This window comes from Melanostigma gelatinosum (genome assembly GCF_949748355.1).
Source record: "Melanostigma gelatinosum genome assembly, chromosome: 18".
NCBI classification, from domain to species: domain Eukaryota; kingdom Metazoa; phylum Chordata; class Actinopteri; order Perciformes; family Zoarcidae; genus Melanostigma; species Melanostigma gelatinosum.
Genome location: NC_136651.1, coordinates 6,345,358 through 6,367,941, shown reverse-complemented (window position 1 = coordinate 6,367,941; position 22,584 = coordinate 6,345,358). Strand labels below are relative to the sequence as shown.

Sequence of the window (22,584 nt, the reverse complement as noted above, 5' to 3'; positions counted from 1 at the left end):
GCTAAGCGCATGCCGGCAGTAGATTCGTGTGTACGTATGTTTAGTGAGTGGTGTCAATCCTCTCGTCTCTCTGCAAGGAAGCAAATGCATGCATTTGACAAAATGTCTATTGGTGTTATTGGCACTATTCATTTTAGTAAAATTCATACATGGGGTCTGTTCCCATTACATGGGAGCTGATGGATCACTTGAATGCGTCAGTCAGTCTTGGCATGTTTGTGACGAATACGCATCAGCAAATGCACAGTGCAAGGAAAACCCAGAGACAACACATCTTACTTCATCAGTTGGTTGGTTTATTTATCGTTAACAATGACACCAAATGTACTCTACTGTTTTCACTTGCTATCATAAGAGATGCATTTTGAATTGTAAACAGTGAAAATGATAAATTGCAGTTCAGAAAACTCATTACAAGCAGTGTATGACCAGGGAAGCAGAGCAGATTGTTCCTGCTCTTGCTCACCTACTTTCTTTTTTTTTTTTTAAACAAATACACGTCATCTTATAGTTTTGAGTCTCTCATATTTACATAAATACAGCTGGGTCCCACATTCACCAGCAGAGACCTATGGGTTTTTTGTTTGTTTTTAATGTGTTATCACAGTTTTCTGAAAGAATTATATTTACAACCAAAATGCCCCCCAGCTGCCTGCTGCCAGGGGGTAATAACACAGTTAGAATCACTTGCTTAAAAGTCATTAAACTACTTACGGTTCTTGAAAGTTTACGTTGAAAGTCAACCTTATAGCGATACTTTTTTTTTTTTCTCTTAACAAATAAAGTTAATACAGAGCTCAAGCCATTCGTCTTCCCCGTAAAAATTCAAAAGCATCCAAATAAATGCACAACCCAAACATAAAAATAAAATAATAAAAAAGCAATATTGCACTTAAAGGTCAGGACAGCTGTGGACCTGTTCGGTGGTTAAGAGGAGCGCTTCTAGCTGAGTGCTTTGGAGGAGGTGAGGGTGTCTGTAGAAGCATCCAGCCAGTTAATCTAAAGAAATAGACAAACCTTTGTACAACATGGAGCATCTTTTGTCCACTTACTATTACACGAGCAACCGCTTGTGTATCGCTCAGTAAAACTAGGGAGTGCAGGTTGGAACCCTAAAGCATATAAAAACAGTGGGTGTGTAGAAAAACAGAAGATAAACCAAGCTTGACCTTGTCATGGCAATGTCCTGAGAATACTTCCTCGATTAGTCCAGAATGAGCTACAACGTTAAAGGAAATGTTTGGCTGCACAGAACGTTTTCTTCTTTTTCCTCTTCAGTTTTTTTTTGTTCCTTGTTGTAAACAGTCTTTTGGAGACAGGAAGCAAGTCGTCTTTTTCTTCCATCCCCGGCTTTGAATGTGACTTTGCATGTCTCTTAATGTGAGTGACACACACATCTCCGTTTCATCACAGCTCCAGTCCGTCCGTCGTTTATACATCTTTGTTCTTTGCCCTTTGCTGTCTCCGTCTCTGTTAAAGGCTTGTCCACAGTCTTGTGATGAGCTGAATAAGGTGAAAGCTGTTTATAGAAGCTTTGAGAGGTTGCAGGTGTTGAACAAAGATGCGTGTGAAACAGAGCCATAACGGCAGCTTCAAATCAGACATATTGTTTTTCCCCTCTTTCCCCCCCCCCTCCGTACAGTTTTGAGCCTGCTAAAAAAAAAAACACACACCCAAAGAGAAAGGACTTTGTGTCGTACCGACAGCTTTGAAGTGGCTTCACAGAGAACGTGGTGGAGGAAAGGAGGGGACTTAAAGTGTGAGTTTTAAGAAGAAATTAAGGGGAAAAAAGTGAAAAACAGTACCAGACTGTCTTCATGTCTGCAGGGTTTTCTGAGCAACTCCTCCTTTTCTCCAGTACAACTGGACAAGAACTTAAAAACACGAGCAAAAGACACCACAAAAACGAGAGACAGTGATCAGACAAGCGTCCAGCTCCTGCTCCAGCCCTCGTTCGTGGGCTTTTGTAGTTTTAGTATCATCCATCCATCCATTCATCAGTCCACTCATCCATCCATCCATTCATCAGTCCACTCATTCATCCATCCACCTGGGAACCGTGTAAACTACATTCCTTCGCAGTGCCATAGCTTTGCCGCGTCCTCTCACACTACAACAACAACAAAAAAATCATAGTGGACAGGATGACACACACAAGACAAATAGTAAAAAAAGGCAAACAAAGACCCTCACATCCCACCCACCCACTGTACTTTGTTCAAGTCTGACCCTTTTGTTTTTTCTCTCTCTCTCTCATCGTCATGTTTCTCTTCTCCTCAGATCTGCTTCTGGTCTCTTATGAGGAAGATGAAGTCGAAGTGGAGCTGGACTTTTTTTGGTTGATTAAGTCCACGTAGAGTTCTGAGCGCAGGAAGCGGGGGTATGAGTCCTTCTCCATCAGCCCGTATATCCGCCTCTGTGCTAGGTCGAAGCAGGAGCGGGTCACATTCTGCAGGTTGTCCTTCGTGTGATCTCTGGTGTACGAATCCAGATTTACCTGCAGAGGAAAACAACAAAGCAAGTATAAGGCAAGTGCAACATTATACTGTTGCTTTGACGAAACAGCAGGAGGAGGCTGTTTTCCCCCCCAGTATCTATGTGTTGTGTGCACACTCGCTCACCTCTTTACAAGACTGGATAGCGATGTATTCTGCAAAGATTTTCTTGGCTTTTGAGGCCATCTTAGATTGCGACTTGACCTTCTTGTATTCCTCACATGCGAGCCAGAATTCCAGATTCTCCTCGCTGAACTCTGTGCGCAGGAAAGCTCTGAACGCTGCCAGACCATCTGAGGGAAAGCAGGCAGGAGGAGAATAAACAAGAGGAGAGTTGACTAGAGTGCCATGGCAACCTCACAGCAGAAGCGCTCCTTGCGAGTTTCAGCGCCTAAAATAGCTCCGTGACGGCCATTCGAGTCATGTGGTTGGAATAAAGTTAGAGATGAAAAAACCCTAACAACACCACGGCACATATTCAAGTCCTCAAAAATCCTTTTAGACATCACCCACCCTGCAGCATGACTAGTTATACATTCCCCTTTTACACATGCTGTGAATGAACAAAGAGGTGACTGTTTTGGTGTGCGGGGAAGAGGGCTAATTCTGAAACTTTGGGGGTTTTTTTTCTTCAGTTTCAGTCCAGTTAATGATTTGAGGAAGAAGGCATCGAGAAGAAAGAATAGCAGGAAGCCGTGTCCACCCACTTCTCCACTCTGCACCTTTCCGTTCCCATGAATCACCCACGCTGATAAGCAGAGCCAATGCAGGCGGTCATCTCTTTGCTCATTCCGTTAGGCAGGAGTGAGGAAAGAGGTGGAAGACAGGGGGGGGGTGAAAGAAATGGGGGAGAATAAAGAGGCCAATGGAGCCGAATGAGGAGCAGATGTAGTGCTGGCTTTGTGTCAGCTTTTAAAAAAGGATTGTGGTCGAATTGAGAAAGATGATACAAAAATAGCTCCACACTTGTAGGTTGCCTGTTGAAGTCTCCACTCGTTACTGTGTAAAGCGTGGACTCTGTCCGCTGGGATTAGGGAAACTTGATGCGAGCTGCCCGTTCACTGTGTGTGCAATCCATACATCAGCACATGCATACATCCTGTGCCCACCGCCCTCCCCCACCACCCCATGCAAGCACTGTATGTCTGCATTCACACACTGCCAAGACAGTATTGCACTGAATCATATCGAACAAATGATCAAAAACACAGATGATTTCAATGTCTGTAAAAGAGGGAGAACATGAGAGACAAAAGAGAGAAAAAGGGATTTAAAAGTAACTTACATTTGTGAGTCAGCAGCTTGTCAAGTGAGTCCCCCCATTTCAGGGCTTCTTCTGGGGTGGGCCTGCAGATGAAAGCAGAGCGATTCTTTAACAAGCCCATCTCAGTCAGGTTTCTCATTGTGTGACCCATCCGCAGATGGAAGTAGGTAATCCCTCTCTGTTGCTTCCTTCCACTCTGGGCTGTGTCTACTGTTCTTCCCCTCTCATTCGGTTCTGCTTCTGTGAGAGCTAACGACACTGAGAGCCATGAGTTTTTCTGCTCCAGTCTGGTGGGGGTAGGCTTTTATATTCCCACTCAATGCAAGTTGCAAGGCGGGAGGGGAGGGGCTCCGGTTGGCCAATGGGGATGTATCATCGGGTTTAGATACCTCCCCCCCCCCCCCCCCACCAGTGTCTGTCTGCCCCCTGCTGCCTCTCATTCTTCCTGTTGTAAAGCATGCCTCTTCACAGCTCTGATCTCACTGTAATCCACATCTGAGGCCTTATTTTGACACAGTAAGAAAAAAGTTGCTGCAGAGTTTCAGGTACATTTTTAGTCAATTTGGACATTTGTCTGTCTTTTGATGATGGAATTAGTTTTATTTATTCTGACAAATCAACAAAAATAACATTTGCTCGAACAATTTGTAATTTTGTTTCTCTAACTGTAATGTCTTTCAGAACATGTATGTACATATGTGTGTGTGTGTGTGTGTGTGTGTGTGTGTGTGTGTGTGTGTGTGTGTGTGTGTGTGTGTGTGTGTGTGTGTGTGTGTGTGTGTGTGTGTGTGTGTGTGTGTGTGTGTGTTGAAGTAGCTGCTTGGCAAAGTGCACTACCAGGTTGATAGTGTTATGACATGAGGGAAATGTAAATACAAAAATCTATGACATTGATATTTTAACACATTAACTATGGCTGCCTGGGACCAAATGTTAAGAATGTATAAAAAGTATACAGCATTTATTTAGCTTCCCGTGAAGTCATTTGCAATTGCTAAAGTAAGCGGCATGGAAATTATGTTTAAAATTTAAAATAACATCCACTCTCCCTCCGTCAGATGTGACATAGTTACACAAAGATGCGCTCATGCCTTTTATTAATGTCACACATTACAAGCACACTCCTCTACGTGCTGCTGCCCACACGTCCTCCAAAGGCCGGGTCATCACCAGTTGTTGCGAGACCCGGAACACAGTTTCACTCACACCCACATGCACATGCTGTCAGGAAGTGGCCACTTACTTGACTGACTTCATAGATTTGTCTAACTTGCCGGCTGGGTTGCTTCCTGGGGATTCATTCCTCCTCCGCAGGAAAGCCAGCCGATTCTTCATGTCTTTGGCCCTGGGTGAAGGGAAGAGTGAAAGAGGGAGAGAGTTGGCATGAGAGAGAAGAGTGAAAGACAGATTCATGAATACAGAAGGAGGTGGGACGCCGAGGCAGGACAAGGGGGAAAATGGAATAAGGATGAAAGGAATGATGAAGTAGATACAAAAACAGAAAAAGGAAGAAAGTGTGTTGAGTCCAAGTCCAACGTCCACAATTAAAACAATCCAAGGCATGGCAATCACCAATTAAGTTCGTCAGCACTGTAAATCCACATGAAAATCAAACCCACAAAAGCCAGAAAAGATGAAAATACATGTCTTGTTGTGTACATTTTAGTCTTCAACCAGGTATGTTGGTATGGTGGGACAGAGCTTTTCCAAAAGGCGGATCGCAAGCTCCCTTTCCTCGCTTCGTGTCAGTGTCTCGCCTGTCAATCCAATATCGCTAACAGTCTCTCCTATAGATGTGTCCCTGGCAGGTTCCTCGGCAGGGACTGAGCGAATGTGGCAGAGAAGGAGGAGAGAGACTCAATCCTCACTCCTCTGTTTCATCACGCCATTCTCCATGTGCCTAGAGGGGTTGCTGACAGGGAGCTGACCCAGGCTGTGCCCGAGGTAACAGGGCACAGTGACCTCCTCACTCCTGTGCTTCCCTCCAGCAGCAGCATCCCCCTGACCGCGCACCTCACCTGTTTCACCTTCCTCTAACCATCTTACACACACACACACACACACACATACCCCCAGCTGCACATGCGCCACCTTAAATCCCACACAAGGTGATACACCAATCCTCAGTCCCCATGGGTTCCTTCAGAATCCTGCGCATTCCCATAATCCCATGGTGCGTGTCCTGGCTTTTCCCGACCTGGAGCACGTGCTGCCTCATTGGGATGTGACCTCACTCAACATCCATTTCCTGAGTCCCTGCTTTTGATTTCCACTGTGGATTGGCTGGCCCGCTAATAATGCAGCGCGGCAGTGTGCGCTCGCTGGCCCTAATCACTGCAGGCTGTGCCACTGCCAGCCGGCAGCCCCCAGGAGAGCATGTACACCCCAAATTAAGAAACAAGGCTTCCAGTTATAGACACTTATCCTTCACATATGCACACACAGGTGGGGGTTGGAAGAACGCACGACTGCGGATTAGCACAAACACTGTACATGAACAAATACTAGAAAGGGGATGAAAGAACGCCCACACAGAGATTTCAAAGAACCCCCCTGCGTCTGTGCCAGCTCATGCCCACTTCACTGGTGCTTTCATGCCAGTCACAGGTGTTGGAAAACTCCCAGTCTCCACCAGTGTGTGCATGTGCGTGTGATGGGAAGTGGGAGGGAGCTAATTTATGCATGCGTAAATGTGAGACAGTCACACAACGCGGCCGCCGAGCCGAACAGAGAACACAGTCAGCTGTCTGGTGTGAGTTTCTCCAACTGCCGCTGGTCAGGAAAGGTAGAAACATGACCATAAACATGACACAACATGACTGCATGAGCCGTTGGAAGCAGCAGCTGAATGGCGCCTGTAAAATCAGGATGAGTGTGACTTTTGTGGGTGTGTTGATTCGGGTGTGTTTCGGGTTTGGGTTCAGTTGGTGCAGATTACTTTAGTCGACGCAGACACCTTTCTTTGAAAGCATTTGTGAGGTTCAGGAGAGTGGAACTGCAAAATGGGTAGCTAAGAAAATGAATGTAATACCAATAAATATAAAAAAAACTAAAAGCATAAATTGTGTGGATCTAGAAAAAGCTACATGGAAGTTTTCTTTCTTATCACAGGCAAGGGAAAAACGGAAATTCAAAAAATTGATAACGAAACAGTGGAGAGATCGAAAGACACTTAATTCATTCAAAATGAATTCCACATCGAATCCTATGTAATACCTAAACGTCCACACAGCATCCCTGGTGGCGCGATGACTCATCCATTGATTGAAATAACATCTGGCTTGAACCAGATGCTGAACATAACTCAGGCCTCTCTTGCATCGGAAACAACAGGGTGCTCGAATGCTGCGTCCCTGTGAAGAGATCACACATGCCAGCCTGAAGGACATTATCGCGCAAATAAAAACGATACCCTGCTGTTAAATAAACTCGGAACATCAGAGCAGGATTCATTAGATTGTTCTATTTTTAGGTTGCACTCAAGGCAATTAGGTCTGTGTGCATGTGTTCGCTAAAAGTCTTTGTCTTGCCAGTGCATGTGAGGGAGAAAAGTATTTTATAAGGGCTGGGATGTATTTTGTTGGCCTGGTAAAAGACGCTTTATGTCTGCTGAGCCTGTGTGGGTATGATGCGACAATGATGTCATCGAAACATTTTAAGAGAAATGTATGTTTCTATCCTGCCACCATGTGGGTGTCAATGGATATTGCAAACACAAACAGTTTCCACCCTCGAACAGCAGATTAATTACAGGGCTTTCTTCTCCACCCAATAGTTGGTGTCGGTCAAGACTGGAAACAGCTTGAGCTTCCATCATCGCATGTTTCATCTTATTTTCAGAAACTCAAATACAGCACTGTTTCAAAAAAAACAATGATCCGTTTTACACAATACGTATCTGCCTTTTTTAAAGCACTACACACTGGCAACACAGACTGCAGAGACACTTTCTTTTTGTAAGTCTGCATGTCAGCTGCAGGAGGTGTGAGACACTCAACTGGTACATCCATAAATGAAACTGCCCGTGTGGTTATTAGCTCAATGGGAGTCAACAGAAACTCCAACTTTAATTAATTAAGGAGGGTCCACATAATACTCCTCCCTCAATGTGGGCAGACACATCCGTCATCCTCCAGCGGTGTCTGTGTCCTCCAGACGGAGACATTTGCATTGTTATAGCGCCAGAGATTTGCAATATCGGCTAAAAACAAAGGGGACACACTACTAGCATGTTGGGTAAAGCTTCCTCGGGTGAAACTCTAAATCCTTAACTTAGACTTAAAAAAAGAGATGAAGCCCTCCTCAAAACCACCAAGGCCAGAATCCACGGTTACAGATACTTCCTTAATATCAGAGATTAACAGTAGTCTTGTCTTATTTCGAGAGAAAAGTCGAGGACGCTGTACCCCGTGCTCTTTGCACTTGGTGCTTCTCATAGTCTCTCACTTTGAGCACCTCTGTATTTGAAGTCGACAGTAATACTTTACCGTATCGGCTAATAGCTCACCAGCACTAACACCATTAGAAATGTACTGCATCGCACTCCATCTGATTTATCACATGCAATGACCCCTGCACTGAACCTAACCTGCTCAAAGGCTGACACATGCTCTTTAAAGGATTATCAAATTAGCATGCTCTTTGATCGAACACGCTGCCACACAGAAATGTACGCTGCACTGCCCCACGAACACACTTGTGCGTAACGCGTACGCACGCCTGAGTGTCTGTTTAAGAGAGAGCACTTCATGTGCTTGAGTGAAGGAGCGAGAGGTCTTTGGATCCGCAATTACCCGCAGGTTTCCGTACTCCTTATTCCCTCTTTGCTTGGCTCACATTAGACGCACTAATAGCACCCTGCTGGCTATTCCTGGTGTTCTGAAAAGTAGGCCGCACTCCCAGGGAAAGGCTCTGGGAGCACATGGTCGAGAGCCGCAGACAGACACACTGCAGATCACAATGTACCGCGCAAGCACAAGCCAAAATCCACTGCTCCACTTCATCCCACTTTTGTTGTTTGCTCCATGAGGCTTAGCTCCCCACAATGATAGAAGGCCACCCGTTTGTAAAGGCTGACCTGTGAGATTTGGGGTACAGCGATGAGCTCAACAGAGCAACTGAAATACAGACGGTGAGAGCAGCAGTGCAAGGTTCAAGCATGTTTTCATTCCCTCTGCCACTTTCTATTTACAGAAGGCTGTGTGCCAGTGAAGTGAATACTAGACAAGCCACACAAACAGCACTGTTTGTACATCTGTGTCTGTGCGAGTATCACGGGTCAAGGGTTGTGTCAGTGTGTCTGCGACATTTCCAAAAACATTTATCCTGTTTGGGCTCTGTCTACAAAGATACGGGAACCAACTGCGAGTGTTGCTGTTGTACTTTCCTCACAGACAAAACAGTCCAGAGATGTGACGAAGGCTAAAAGCAATAGGCACATACAGGAAGTCGTGAGAAAGAGAAAGGCTCATCTATAAGAAAAGTCACTCCGCCATATTCCTGGAAGAACAATGAAAAAGGGAATTGTCCTAAATTCCGTCCGTAAATATGATCTCATTTACAGTCTCGCTCAATCGAGACCAAAGAAGAGCTCTATTTCTGAGCTAACTCACCTTCCTACCCACACAGACCACATGAGCAATCCTATTCCTGAAATCCAGGCTGCGTATAATAAGAAAAAGGGGCAGCCTCAAGTTAGAGCTTAAAGCTGCTTCCTCCAAAATAGTTTGAGCGCTTCAGCCTCCCGGGGGTTTCTTCTCCCTCCCTGCGACTGTCAAATGAGATCCATGTAGGGGTCAAATAGCTTCCTACCGCTTGAGAGCATTGATTCCTGTGGGGGCCAAAACAGCCCCCATCCACGCTTTGCTTACCTTGCCTTCTGATTCTAATTCTTGACAATCAAAGTGCAGATCAAACACACACACACACACACACACACACATCCACCGCCTTGCTCTTACCTTTCCAGGTACTTCTCTGAGAAATCAACCATAGTGGGAAACATGGGTGCCAGCCTGTACGCAGGTTCACTTGTTGGGTGCAGAAATTAGACTGATGTAAGCGTGTGTCAGGAGTGCCGGGTGCTCGGGGCCCAGGGGTTTTGTTTGACAATCACATTCCTCTATCCTCTGAGAGGATGTGGTGGAGCTTTATATAGTCCGGGGGGGTCTGGGGAAGGCGGACCCTGGGCTCACCCAATCACCACGCAGTGTTGAGACAGGACAGATTCCTTCCTCTGGGGCCTGGGTGTTTTTTCTTTTGGTTTTATGGGTTAGGAAGTGGAGATGACATTTGTCTTTTTGCCAAAACAAGTGACTTGACTGCTGTAATGATCTGTTCATCTGTCCCAGATGACAAGCAGTGGCAGAGCTCTGTGTTAAAACTGCTAAAAGAAAAGACGTCACACATCAGAATATCATATTATCTCTTTTGTAGTTTCTGCACTGGATGTGTGCTTTTAACAGATTAGTTTAAAGAAAAACTTAAAATGGACGAACTTGAAAAAATATAAAATAAAAGGAAATAGTTTTTGACAAGCAAGAAGAATGTGCGAAATGAATTCCAACAATGTTTCTAGGAGTGCAATGCTAAATGGCTGGAGCACTCTTTTAAAGTACTACATTGCTTGATCGGATACAATTAATGTGTTCAGCATTGCAGTGGTGCTCTGATTATGAATCAAGATTATAAATCGGATGTCCTCACCTCGAGGTCCAGCTGTTTTTTCTTGGTGTTTTTTCATGAGGTGATGAGACCTTCCAGTTTCAGGAAGTCTTTGATTTAGTACTTGTTGATGTCTATGAATAACATAAGAACTTGAATTGGTTCTCAACATTGATTGTACAACAAGGTCGGTGCACATCACGTCTAACTGCATAACTGACACTCATGTTGGCCAACTTTCACAGCACACAAAAGGGGCCTTACATGCACCAACTGGCAGCAAACTATTGTGTTTTAATCAATTATTTGCTTGGGAACTGCTACTTACCTGTATATATATTAACTGCTTAACTGTTGGATATAGATCTATGTAGATCTATAGATAGATCTATATACGTATATATATATATATATATATATATATATATATATATATATATATATATATATATATATATATATATATATATACATATATATATATATACGTATATAGATCTATATATATATATATCTATATATATATAACAAATACAGGAAGCTGTGGATTCCCCATTTTATTTGGACTTCAGTATTCTTTTTTTGTGTGTCAATATATATATATATATATATATATATATATATATATATATACATATATATATATGAATATACTGTATACACATACGTATACACAGATGGTAGATCATGTTGTGTGATAAACACCTCATAGGCACTCAGTGTTGTGCTACGTTCTTCTCTGCCCTCTCAATATGTCCGTATTTCCAGCCTTTATGACTCAAAGTGGGACATCAGTATTAATCACTGAAGTATTGGTATCCCTGTAACCTTAAAAACATCTGTCAACAATTTACTACATTTCTGCATGTTCCGCTGGTGCACTTGCTGATTGGCTGTGGGTTTATGGCTTTATTGCTACTTGTAGAAAACTACCAGATGGGAAAAAATGAATATAATGTTGCAGGGAGCCATTGCTTGGGGAAGCAGAACACCTGGACTGAGTCAAAACAAAAGATGAAAATATAGTGGGGAGAGGCAGAGATAATGTAGACAATTTCAGGAAAACAGCTGTGCTAGACCCACAGGAAGTAAAATGTGCAAAAAGGGGAGAAGAATGGAGTAGGAAGTGAGAAAATGTGGAAGAGTAGACGAGTACAGGGGGAAAGAAGTAGAGCAGGAGAGTGGTGAACAGACTGGTGTCTTTGTTGTTGTAAATGATGCATGAGAGGCAGAGTGCTTCGTGGGTGAGGAGAGAGGAAGTGAACAGATGTTGTGCGCTCTTACATGTAGGTTAGCCTCTAAGCGAAAAATGCAATCAATTTTCTTCTGCTAGGGACATTTACATTGTGTACTGTGATATGTTTCGTTCAATCTTCCTGTCACAAATTATGATTATGGTGATTGCATGAAGAAGAAGAGTGTGTGCAGCGATGCTACCACCAATTGCCAAACTTAGACCACTCCACAAGTGTGAGATGGGAACATTCCAAGACACACAGCAGGAGAGACACTGAGAGGAGAGGAAATCAATGTACCGGTAGTGCTATTACGGGATCCCCATAGAGTCAAAGTACCTTTTCTGAGCTATAAATCACATCTCAGCATCATTTGTTCATATCAGATACTGTTGGCCTCTGGTGTGCATATACTTGCTCCATTGGCTCTGTTCATATGCTGTATATCAGTCTCCAACATCTGGAGGAAAACATTTCATTTCCTTCACGCGCTATAGAAAGTCTGAAATGTCTCTTTATAGCAGAAACATATTGTGTTTGTATTCCTCTGAGTTCCACAGAAACATATTGTATTGAGGCTATGTTTAGTGGTGTGACTTGATATTATTGAGCGGAGCATTGGTTTGGTTTTTGGTCCACTATGAAAACATGTCAGCAGAGTTTACCAGACGTATTTCTAAAATGTGCCTCAAACACAGGTATGTCAATGAAGAAGCGTCAGAGTGTCCACAGAGAGCTTTCTTAGATCTAGCTTAAATACCTCATCCAACATCAAAATAGAAGACGAAATATATTTGAGAGTGTGTAACATAAGATGAGCTGACGTCATGATTCACGTTTGTTTACCTACTGCTCGAGAGCAAATCCCTGTTGTGGTCATGACTCAATCGTTTTTTATTCTGTGAAAAGAAAATCAATGCTGTTTGCTATTAAATGACTGGGTTATTAATGCAAACAAAGCTGGTCTGAAGCGGTTTGCAGCAGCTGACAGAAAGGCAAAATACTCTGGACCCAGGAAAAAGGCTGTGGAATCTTAATCACTTAATCTGCTGGTTAACTAAACACCATAAAAACGCAGCCTGTGCAGAAGAATGGGCCGCTATCAGGCCCAAGGACAGCCTCTCACGGCGTGAAATGGGCTTTCATCCTGATGAACAGGAGCTTGAATAAGGCTCACTGAACAGCTGATGAATCACTGAGGCGTCGACGCTCAAACGACACACACCTTGCTTCTCACACCGCTGAGAACGTGAGACACACGCATATGGCATCACACTCATCAGCGGCACGCACATCATTTGCCACTTAATTAAGTTGATGATCAGCGATGGATGATTAGCTTTCACAGCTACCTTAAGCCTAAAACATGCTTCTGCATTTTGCAGCTCTGTGAACTTGTGCAGGCATTGCTCTGACTGTCATTATGGGAAATATGTTTGTATGCACCATTAAAGAAAAAAGACAGATTTTCAATCCCCTGAAATTGATATTGATTCAATCACCCAAAATAGAGAGGAAATGGCAAGGTTTTGAATGTAGCCATCATGGCTTGGATATGTCCTGACATCCTCAGTCCACTAATCCAATCACACCCATACTAACGCCAGTCAGAATAAGTCCAGATGTCTCCATTAGCCCCCACATGTGCTGAGACAGGTCATTAACATTCACCATTAGCTTGGACAAGAGTAAAAGACATCCTTTTGAAACAATGGCTGTTAAAGCAGGTGTGGAATCGTTACCCTTTCACTGGATACACATGTTTATAATTAGCATGAAAATGAAGGTCTGTGACTGAGCATTGAAAGGAGAAGAGGTGAATGCTTTTGTAGGATCTATTGTGCTGCTTCTCACTCACCCTCTTTCCTCCTCTTTCTCACACATAAATAATGAATTCTCTTCTTATTCTAAAACCTAAAAAGGCAAAGCATTGTATTCCTAAAAATGATTTAACATTGTTACAGGTTAGAATCCACATTCAGGAGGGGGTAAAGAAACATGCCATTTCTTGATTGCTGTCCCAAAATGAGCAGGTGGTGAAAATGAAAGTAACCGCAGACAGGAAACACCCAGAAACGGATGCATGTTTGTACTTACAGGTTCTTGGATTTCTTCTTCTTTGTTCCTTCGGGGCTGACCTCACAGCTACAGGGGGATCCGGCGCTCAGCTGAGGGAAGACGAAGGAGAGCACACACTGCATCATCCAGCCTTCACACAGAAAGAGGGCCCTGTAGCCGCATGCAGATACTGGAGCTAGCTTCAGCTGCCTCCAACAGGCAATGGCCAGCCAAGCTGGCTAATACTGAAAGCTAGTGAGTCCTCAGTGTGTCCCGTTAGGCTGCACCGAGTCTAGTCCAAGTCCATAGCACACACACACACACAGCCAGCAAAATGATGAATCCACAGCAGCAGTCCACAGTGTAACTCCCATCAGGCCACGCTCTCAGAGGTGTGTGCTGCTGAACACAACTGACTGTGTGTATGCAGCAGATGGGGTTTGTAAACAGGGTTCAACGAAGTACAGAAAATCAGTGCGAGTGAGAGAGTGTGAAAGACTACGGCTGTTGTTTCTGCTGGCCTCCAACTGTGCCCTAGGTTTGAAGTGTTGAGCCAAGACCCCCGGTTTCACGTTACACTTTCTGCCAACCCACCATTTTGATTGGTTCAGAGCAAAAGCGAAGTGGCTGCAGGGTGGGGAAAGGGTCAATCTCCACTAATCTGATGGCCTGAAGCTGCCCCATTGTGTGTGTGTGTGTGTGCGTGGCTCTAAATAATGAGCGATTGTATTACAGGAACACCCAGTTAAATCAGAGCTGGACACTGGCCACAGTTGGTAACGCATGGGGTAATGCTCTCTATCTTTGTGGGACCCGAGTTTCAACCTTCACAGTGAGGACATTTTGGAAAATGTAGGACATTTTTGGGCTGTCCTTCACTTCTACAAGGTTTTGTTTTGAGGTTGGAGTGACACTCTATCCCAAAATACTCACGCCCTGCAGGCTTTAAAGTCGGCTGTAACGTTTGTAGGTTTCCAAATTGAGAGACAACAACAGCTTGAATTCAGTTATAATGGATTCCAAGAATCTCTAAAAAAACTCTCAAACCCCAAAGGTCCCAACTTAGTGACATAACAAACCATATTTACTTTCTTCACACGTTTTTAAACACATTTTTACCATTGGCATCCCTTAGTGCTTGACTTCAGGCTGACCACAGCTGTTGTTCTCCATCAGTGAGGAAGCGACAAACCTTTTAATCTGAGTGTTGAGTCAAAAGACAAGATTTTGTGTAAGTACCTCTTTTCAAGAAACAGCTTGGACACTTTGGGAAATAAGCATGTTTGCTTTCTTGCTGAGAGTTCGACGAGAAAATACCAGGGCAGCTGTTCCAGTCTTAATGCTAAGCTACGCTAATCATACCCTGGCTGTAGCTTCATATTCAACAGACACATGGAGTATCAATCTTCAGGCTTGTCAGGTTCTGTTAAGTTATGATTAGAGGCTAAAAATGCATCACATCAATGTGGGTCCTCACTAATATAATAATACAAACATCTGCAGGTGCATTTGTGTGAATGCCTTAGTGTGCCCAATCGTGCATGAATACAGTGAAAATGTGCACATTGTGTTTTTGAGACTATTATTGTATGCAAACAATAACGCTTAGCCCGCATGAGCAAACATATCCTGTATTACACATCCATCGATGCTGAGCCACCCTATACATGAAGCAGCTGCACAAAGTAATATCCTGTTGTGCATTTGCATTGTTGTCGGACCTGGTTAGTGATGCAATTGATGGATGAGGCATGAATTATAAAGCATTGATTCTGTCATGGCTTTCTGTCATAGCTATCAATCATTCGCCACATTTAATTTTGCTTTTGCATGAAATATCAACCGTGATAATGACCCTGCTTCACCCGGTACCAACCGATTCATTTCAATTCAATTCAATTCAAATCCAAAATCATAAATTTGCCTGAGGGCACATCGGTACAGGAAAAACCTTTAACATGGAGAAAAAAGGACGAAAGCTCGGGGAGAGCAACAGAGGAGGGCTCCCTCTGCCAGGATGGACAGAAGTGCAATAGATGTCATGCGTACAGAACGAACAACACAACACATTCAATGCATATAAATAATTCATATAATGAGAGTATGACTTCTAATAATAATAATAATAACAGCAGCAGTGGATATAATAGTATGTCGATGCACTCTGCGCTTTCTGACAGAAGTCACAGTTGACTGTGAAAGGTGAATGAGTTTGTTATGCAGGAGCTGTCTAAAAATAAGTACGAGCTAAGAGCAGAAACAATATATGATTAGATATTATTAGGTGGATGATAAGACACGTTCAAATGTATTGTATAGTGTGTGTGTGTGTGTCTGCAACAGGTAGAAGCATTAAGTCACTCATTCTCTAGTATAGCTTTCTCTTCAAATGTTTTCAAATTTAAAATCTATTATAATAATAATCCATTTGTAGAAGTAACCAAATCACTCTTCCAAAAACAGCCACAAGCACATATTAGCTTGCATGAGCAGGGATTAAGTCATTGAGGGTTATGAGAGACATAAAAATCGAATTCTTAATCGTGATGGGAACCGCAGGACAGGGTCCCAGCCCCTATGGAGCCATCAGCCAGGCTTCTTTACCCTGAAACCACAAAGAACAATTGGAAAACGGCCCAGACTTTTGCCCTCTCCAGAGACGTTTGTCCCGATGTAGCCCTCAGGACAGGATTATTCAGGGCTATCAGCAGAAGAAACGATGCTGTGTGGCCATTGGACATCAGAGGTGGGTCGTCTGCTTGTTGGGTCAGCCTTTGCTCGACTAGCTGCTTGCATGTAAGGAATGGATGCTCATTCACACCAGAATGCTACGTTCCAGCTGGACGAGATCCACACACACACACACACACACACACACACACACAGTGAAATGTTTTCTTGCTACAACTAGTATTAGTAAGTGGCCAATTGGGTACATTCTTAGAATCATAATGTAAAGCAGGCAATGCTTGAATGCACGAACACAGACCCATTACTGACCACATCTGCAGAGGTAAGAACAACGTGGATGGCATCCAAGCTGGAGGAGTGACAAGAGCTCTGGCCAATATTGATCATAAAATTGAATATTTTCTGCGACCTGAAGGACATATGAAAGGCATTTACTTTAGTCCTATCTCTCAGTCAAGCATGCACACAAACACACACACACACACACACACACTGCTAAACCTCCTGTCTACGTCTGAGAGCAGAACCACAAATCAAGATACAAGACTGCATCTTGTCAGTTAAAAAGTGTCTTCAAATTACAACTCCATGATTTAATACCGAATCAAAATGGCCTTCCAGCTGCCTTTGAATTAAATGATTAAATTATACGTGAGAGGGGTCATCTAATCACTACCGACCTATACATACATACCTATGTAATAACATTAACATAAAAAATAACAATAAAAATCAGCCTCCATGTGCACCAAACAAAGGTGTCTCAGATCAGATTAATGTCAATCAATGTGTAGTATTGTCAATACCTGAGTATTTTGTTGTTGTTGTTGTTGTTAAAGAGCTAAATCTTCAGGTCTGTTCTCAGGCTTCTATGTTTCTCTTTTTCTCCCCCTCCTGGAACCCCCCCCCCCCACACACACACACACACACACACACACACAAAAGAGACGTAGACACCACACACACACACACACACACACACACACACACACAAACACAGACTGCCTGGCAATAACCTGTGGAGCATAAGTCTTTTCTAAAAATAGCCCTAGCGTGCGTTTGTTTGTGTGTGTGTGTGCATGCTCATGTGTATAGACTCCTCACACGCCTCACTGGAGACAGTTAAGGAAACACGGAATCTGCCAAAGACCACACGACATTATAGCCCCCCCCCCCCCCGAGACATGGGGTGCAGATGTTGACACATCATTAAGGGTTGTGGGGATGGCTGTGCAGATGCATGTGTGTTGCACATGCGTCTTTGTCGGCATTCCTACGGTCCTGTGTGTGCACGTGTGAAGGAAAACAGTTGGACAAACACGTTTCTGGCAATGCTAAAGTAAAAAAATGTTCATATGCACATCACCTGGTAACATGACTGTTTAGCCAAAGTCAACGGAGAACAGTGCGTGAGGTTGTGAGAGAAGTTTGGAACACCAACGGACTGCTATTCTCCAATAAGACAAGGACAATTTGCCCGTCTTTGTCTCAACAAACTGTACATTCTTCAGTTGTGCTCTGCACTAACAAACACATTGTAGAAACAATATTCTAAACACAGCTCTGAAACATTCTTGACCCCGACTCCAAATCCTCCAACAACATAAAACCCCAGAGGTGAAGAAATGAATCCTGGCCTTTGTGTGTTTAAACTCCGTCTCACCAGTTCAACCCTGGCTGCATTTCTTCATCAGACCTCCCTCGGGCCGCTTCCTTCATGCTCATTCCCCCGTTTCTTCTCTTATTTGAAAACAAATTGACGCGCTGGCGTCTGAACAATGTTTTGGGGACCGCAGACAATCTCCCATGTTGTTTAGTTCAGCCTTGGATTGGTGCAAAATGTGAGACCAGGGGTCCCAAACTCCCGGCCCGCGGGCCGAATTCGGCCCGCCACATCATTTTATGTGGCCCGCGAAAAGTTTAAAAAATAAACGCTTTTTTATTTTTATTTTTTTTTAAGTTCGACTAATAATAATAAAAATATCCCCATAGTCGAAATTATGAGATAGAAAGTCGAAGTTATTAGATAGAAAGTTATAACTATGATAGAAAGTCATAATTCTGAGATAGAAAGACAAAATTATGAGATTGACAGTCAAAATTATGAAATAGAAAGTCAAAATTATGAGATACTTAAACACAGTCACAGAAGCAGCTCTTTGGCTTACCGTACATTTGACATGGAAATGTATTGTGAGCACATTGAAGACTACTTTAAACTGTGAATGCAGAGAGTTATTTAACAATATGTTACGAGTAGTTACATTTACAACCGGCCCTTTGCGGGCGACCATGATGCTGATGTGGCCCGGAGTGAAAATGAGTTTGAGACCCCTGTGTTAGACTGTAGTTTCCTGACATTGTGTAGCTCTACTAGTCTACTACTGTTTGTGTGTGTTACTGTGTGTGTGTGTGTGTGTGTGTTTCATACTCATTTTGGATTAACACAGTAACGTCATTCAACCCCTGCTCCTGAATATTATTTAATAATATTTTAATATTATTTAATAATATTTGAATATTATTAGCCTGTTGTAGCCTTGTCAACGATAAAGTCTGCACATCTCAGCCTCAACTGATGTTTGCATAATGCTGAATACAAGTAGTTACTTTTACTTTTGATAAGGTTCACAGCAGTCTTAACCAAAGTGGCATGTTTATCAAGACACGGAACCCATAAAATGCTCAAGGAAGAAATAATTCCAATGCTTGTCTCCATGTGACTTTTCAAACCAGACTGCACAATTTGAATTCACTGGACGCATCCGCTATTTTGGGATGCAGACAATGTCGGTCGTAATGTATTTGGTTATCTTGAATCCTACTTGCACATTCATGTGTAGTCACCAGAGCCATGAATCATTAAAAAATATTTTATATTTCAGATTTTTTCACATCATTTAATTCCTGCCTTCTGTGTTCGCCCTCAACCTCCTTCTCCATCTTCAATGATCTGACAATGAGTAATATACAAACAGTAGGTTAGTCTGGCATGGGATGAGATGTGAATCACAGTCGGTTATCACTCGCTGTTTTGTGCGTAAGTGTGAGGCTCATGTTAACAACTTATTAGGCTGCAGCATCCAACATAGCAGATTGTTTTATAGAACAGCTAATATAATTGAGGTGAATCAGTTTGAAGTGTTTCATGTTTCTGAGACGACGAAATCAGTCCTATCTGGCCCCAAAATGGCCCCAAAACGGCCGCAGAGCTGTCTGAAAAATACATCTGCAACAGTGATGATATCGGACATAACAACTGTGACTGCATTTGCTGCACCTAAAACCTCGAATACCTCCTGTCGCTATTCCAACACATCTTCAACACATTGGTGTTGGTATTGGTTATGCATGAATCATTTTAGAACTTCATGCTGTGGCCACATTGTCTGTGCACGTGAAGCAAAGATGCATTGTAGCCATGGCAGCGGACCGACGACAGAGCCGGAGCATCTGCTAAATTAAACAATAAATAGGCAGATGGTGTACATTAACAATGAATATAATTCACTTCTATTGAGAAAGGATGCGGGAATGTGATCCCAAAGTCAAAAAACACTTGATTCCCAAAATGAGGAACTTTGTCATGCAATTATAAAATTCTATCAGTTGTTAAGTGTTATTCTAGTTCATCTATCACAAGTTTAATTCACTTGCAAAATTATAATTCTGCCAGCTGTTTCTATGTTGGAACTGTTTGCATAACCAACATTAGTAAACAGAGCATATCAACTGGTGACAGCTTGCTTTTTTGATGATAATCTTGGCCATTTCTTTGCTCTTGATCAGTGCCTGCACTTCCTCGTAGATCCCGGCCAGCGAGTTGAAAGAAAAAAATAATAAAAAGGAGACCAAAAAAACAGAGGACTGGGCTCTCTCTCTCTCTCTGAAGGGCATTGGAGGAACAATGGAGCCTTTATAAGAGCCAGAAAATACGAGATTTAGAGGAAAAAGGTTTAATGAAGACCCAAACTGATGTTTAAACAAAGGGACGTGGGAGATCACAGAACGCAGTGGGGGAGTTTTAATGAGTATCAAGCAATCTAATCCGTATATGCAGCTGATGTCTGTTTTCATGAGGCTGTGATCAGGGTTCACAAAATGAATTCATTCAGTATTTTTATAGTTGTGTGTAGTTTGTTTGATGAAAGCCTTGAGACAACTTCCGCTGTGTTTTGCCTTGATAATAGTCTTTGATGTGCAATTACACAACTGCTTTAATGTCATGTTTTGCTTTTCATTGTTTCAGTTCATATCAGAAGGAAATATTGTTTCAACTTCCTTTACAAATAAAAGGAAGTTTTGGAGTACAATAAACTTGCGGTTGTAGCCGAGGGAGTATGATTGTGTATGTGTGTGTGTGTGTGTGTGTGTGTGTGCAGGGGCGGACTGGCCATCGGGGATACCGGGGGAATCCCCGGTAGGCCGACGGGGTTTGGGCCGGTCTCTGACATCGCCGGCCCCGACTATATTATATGCTTCACAGAACACGTTCAATTGACTCTAATACCGAAAGTCAATAATCAGTGAAAACTGTATCAACAGTATAGACTGACATTATACTACTCCTCGCGATCTGAGACGCCATAGCACGGCTGGACACTACGGTGCTTTTAAAAACTTTTCTCCATAACCGCGGTCTGCGCCGTGCGCTCGTGCCGGGCGACGGTCGGGGCGGGGCCGCGCAGGTGCGAATGGCCGCTGTAGACCGGCGAAATACAGGGGCGGCTCGACTGTCACGGCGTCCATGAATCGAGAAGGACTTCTTACTGGAACTGAAACGATGTACTGGGATTAAATTCTTTGTCAACAAAGAATTTGGTAAGTGACAAACTGCGTTTGTTTTTTTACATCTGCAGTAACGTTTTTATGACTAATATTTGATGGCTCGTGCTCTTGTGTGGTGGAATGCGTGGATCCGCTGCAGGTCTGCTGGATTGATGTGCTTTGTTGTCATATGAATATATGTGACTGGTTCTTATGACTTTGTGGCTGTCATTGTGTTAATTACGTTGATTTGACTATGCGTTGTCAGTTATTGACGTAGCGTCCCGTCACGGATTCATGTATCTGCAGCTTGCGTCACTCGCTCAGAGACAAGCCGTTTTGAGTGCGAGCTAGCAGCATGGCACCGGTACCAAAACGTAAATCCTTTAAAGGTGGAGCTGAAAAGCTCAGGGAGAAAAAGAAGAGATATCTGGAGGAAGGTGCATCAAAATATTTAAAAATCTCTGACTTATTTGGGAAACCACCGACTGGTGACAGTGTTATGATGGTAAGTTGTGGCATTGACTTGGCCAATGTTAGCTTGCTTTTCACAGATGAGGTAGTGTTCGGCTACAAGCTAGCCTAGCTAACGTTAGCTAGATAAATGATAAATGTCCAAAATTGAGACCGTTATGATCTGGTCAAATAAGCAAGCTGGCGCTGTTCGCATCATCGAGATTATCTAATTTAACATGTTAGCCGTAGTTACTTGCTTACAATCGATGAGCAAGCTATCCATGGTGGTAGTTGTAAAGAGGGCAATCTTATCATTTCTAATAATTTATGTCAAATAATGTTTAAGTTAACCAGCTCTCAACAGCACCTGGAGGCTTTTATGTTGATGGCTACTCAGACAGATGTTTTGCAGATGCTGGACAGTGAGAAAATCATAGACGGTGTTGCAGAAAAGAGTGAGCTGCTGCAAAAACTACTCGTGTAGTGAGGTAATAATAACACATGAGTATACTGATATTGTTTTTTATTACTATGTGACTATAATGCACCTGGGCTGGCAGAGTTAGTTTAGGTTCTGTTACTTAACTTATTGTTTTGTTATGCACCTTCAACACCCCTACACACACACACACACACAATCACACACCCAGCATGCAACACTACTGATACCACTGATGTTCACACCCCATCGTATGTTCTGTTCATTTCAATATAGTTCAAACTAATTCTACCCTCTGATTCCAGTTTCTTTATTGTGTGGTCTTTCTCTGCTGACATTCATTCCTTAAGGCTCTGTAGTTATACGTATAACCATCTGATACTAGCCCAAAGTTCAGCATATTCATCGAGCAAACTACTACCTTGGAGTATTATTTTATTCAATGTGTCCATCCAGGCAAATTGGTGGATCCAAATGTTATAAAAAAAAACATATATGATGTAATTTCTTTGTAAT

The 22,584-nt window shown here is 43.0% G+C and overlaps 1 protein-coding gene across 3 annotated transcripts in view; it reads right to left on the bottom strand.

The window, feature by feature from the left end:
* Positions 1-273: 273 nt before the first annotated feature.
* rgs3a (regulator of G protein signaling 3a) overlaps positions 274-22,584 on the bottom strand; it is a gene marked incomplete at its 5' end in the record, with an annotated part of 114,820 nt that continues 92,509 nt past the window's right edge. For 2 of the 3 annotated variants that reach the window (XM_079288894.1, XM_079288895.1), the window contains 5 exons: positions 274-2,497; positions 2,622-2,788; positions 3,781-3,842; positions 5,003-5,104; positions 13,755-13,825. In XM_079288894.1, the coding sequence (XP_079145020.1) occupies positions 2,297-2,497; positions 2,622-2,788; positions 3,781-3,842; positions 5,003-5,104; positions 13,755-13,825 (603 nt within the window). In that variant the 3' untranslated portion in view covers positions 274-2,296. Of the gene's footprint in view, positions 2,498-2,621; positions 2,789-3,780; positions 3,843-5,002; positions 5,105-9,719; positions 9,779-13,754; positions 13,826-22,584 lie in introns of those variants that run through there. The other variant, XM_079288896.1, reaches the window with a different exon arrangement.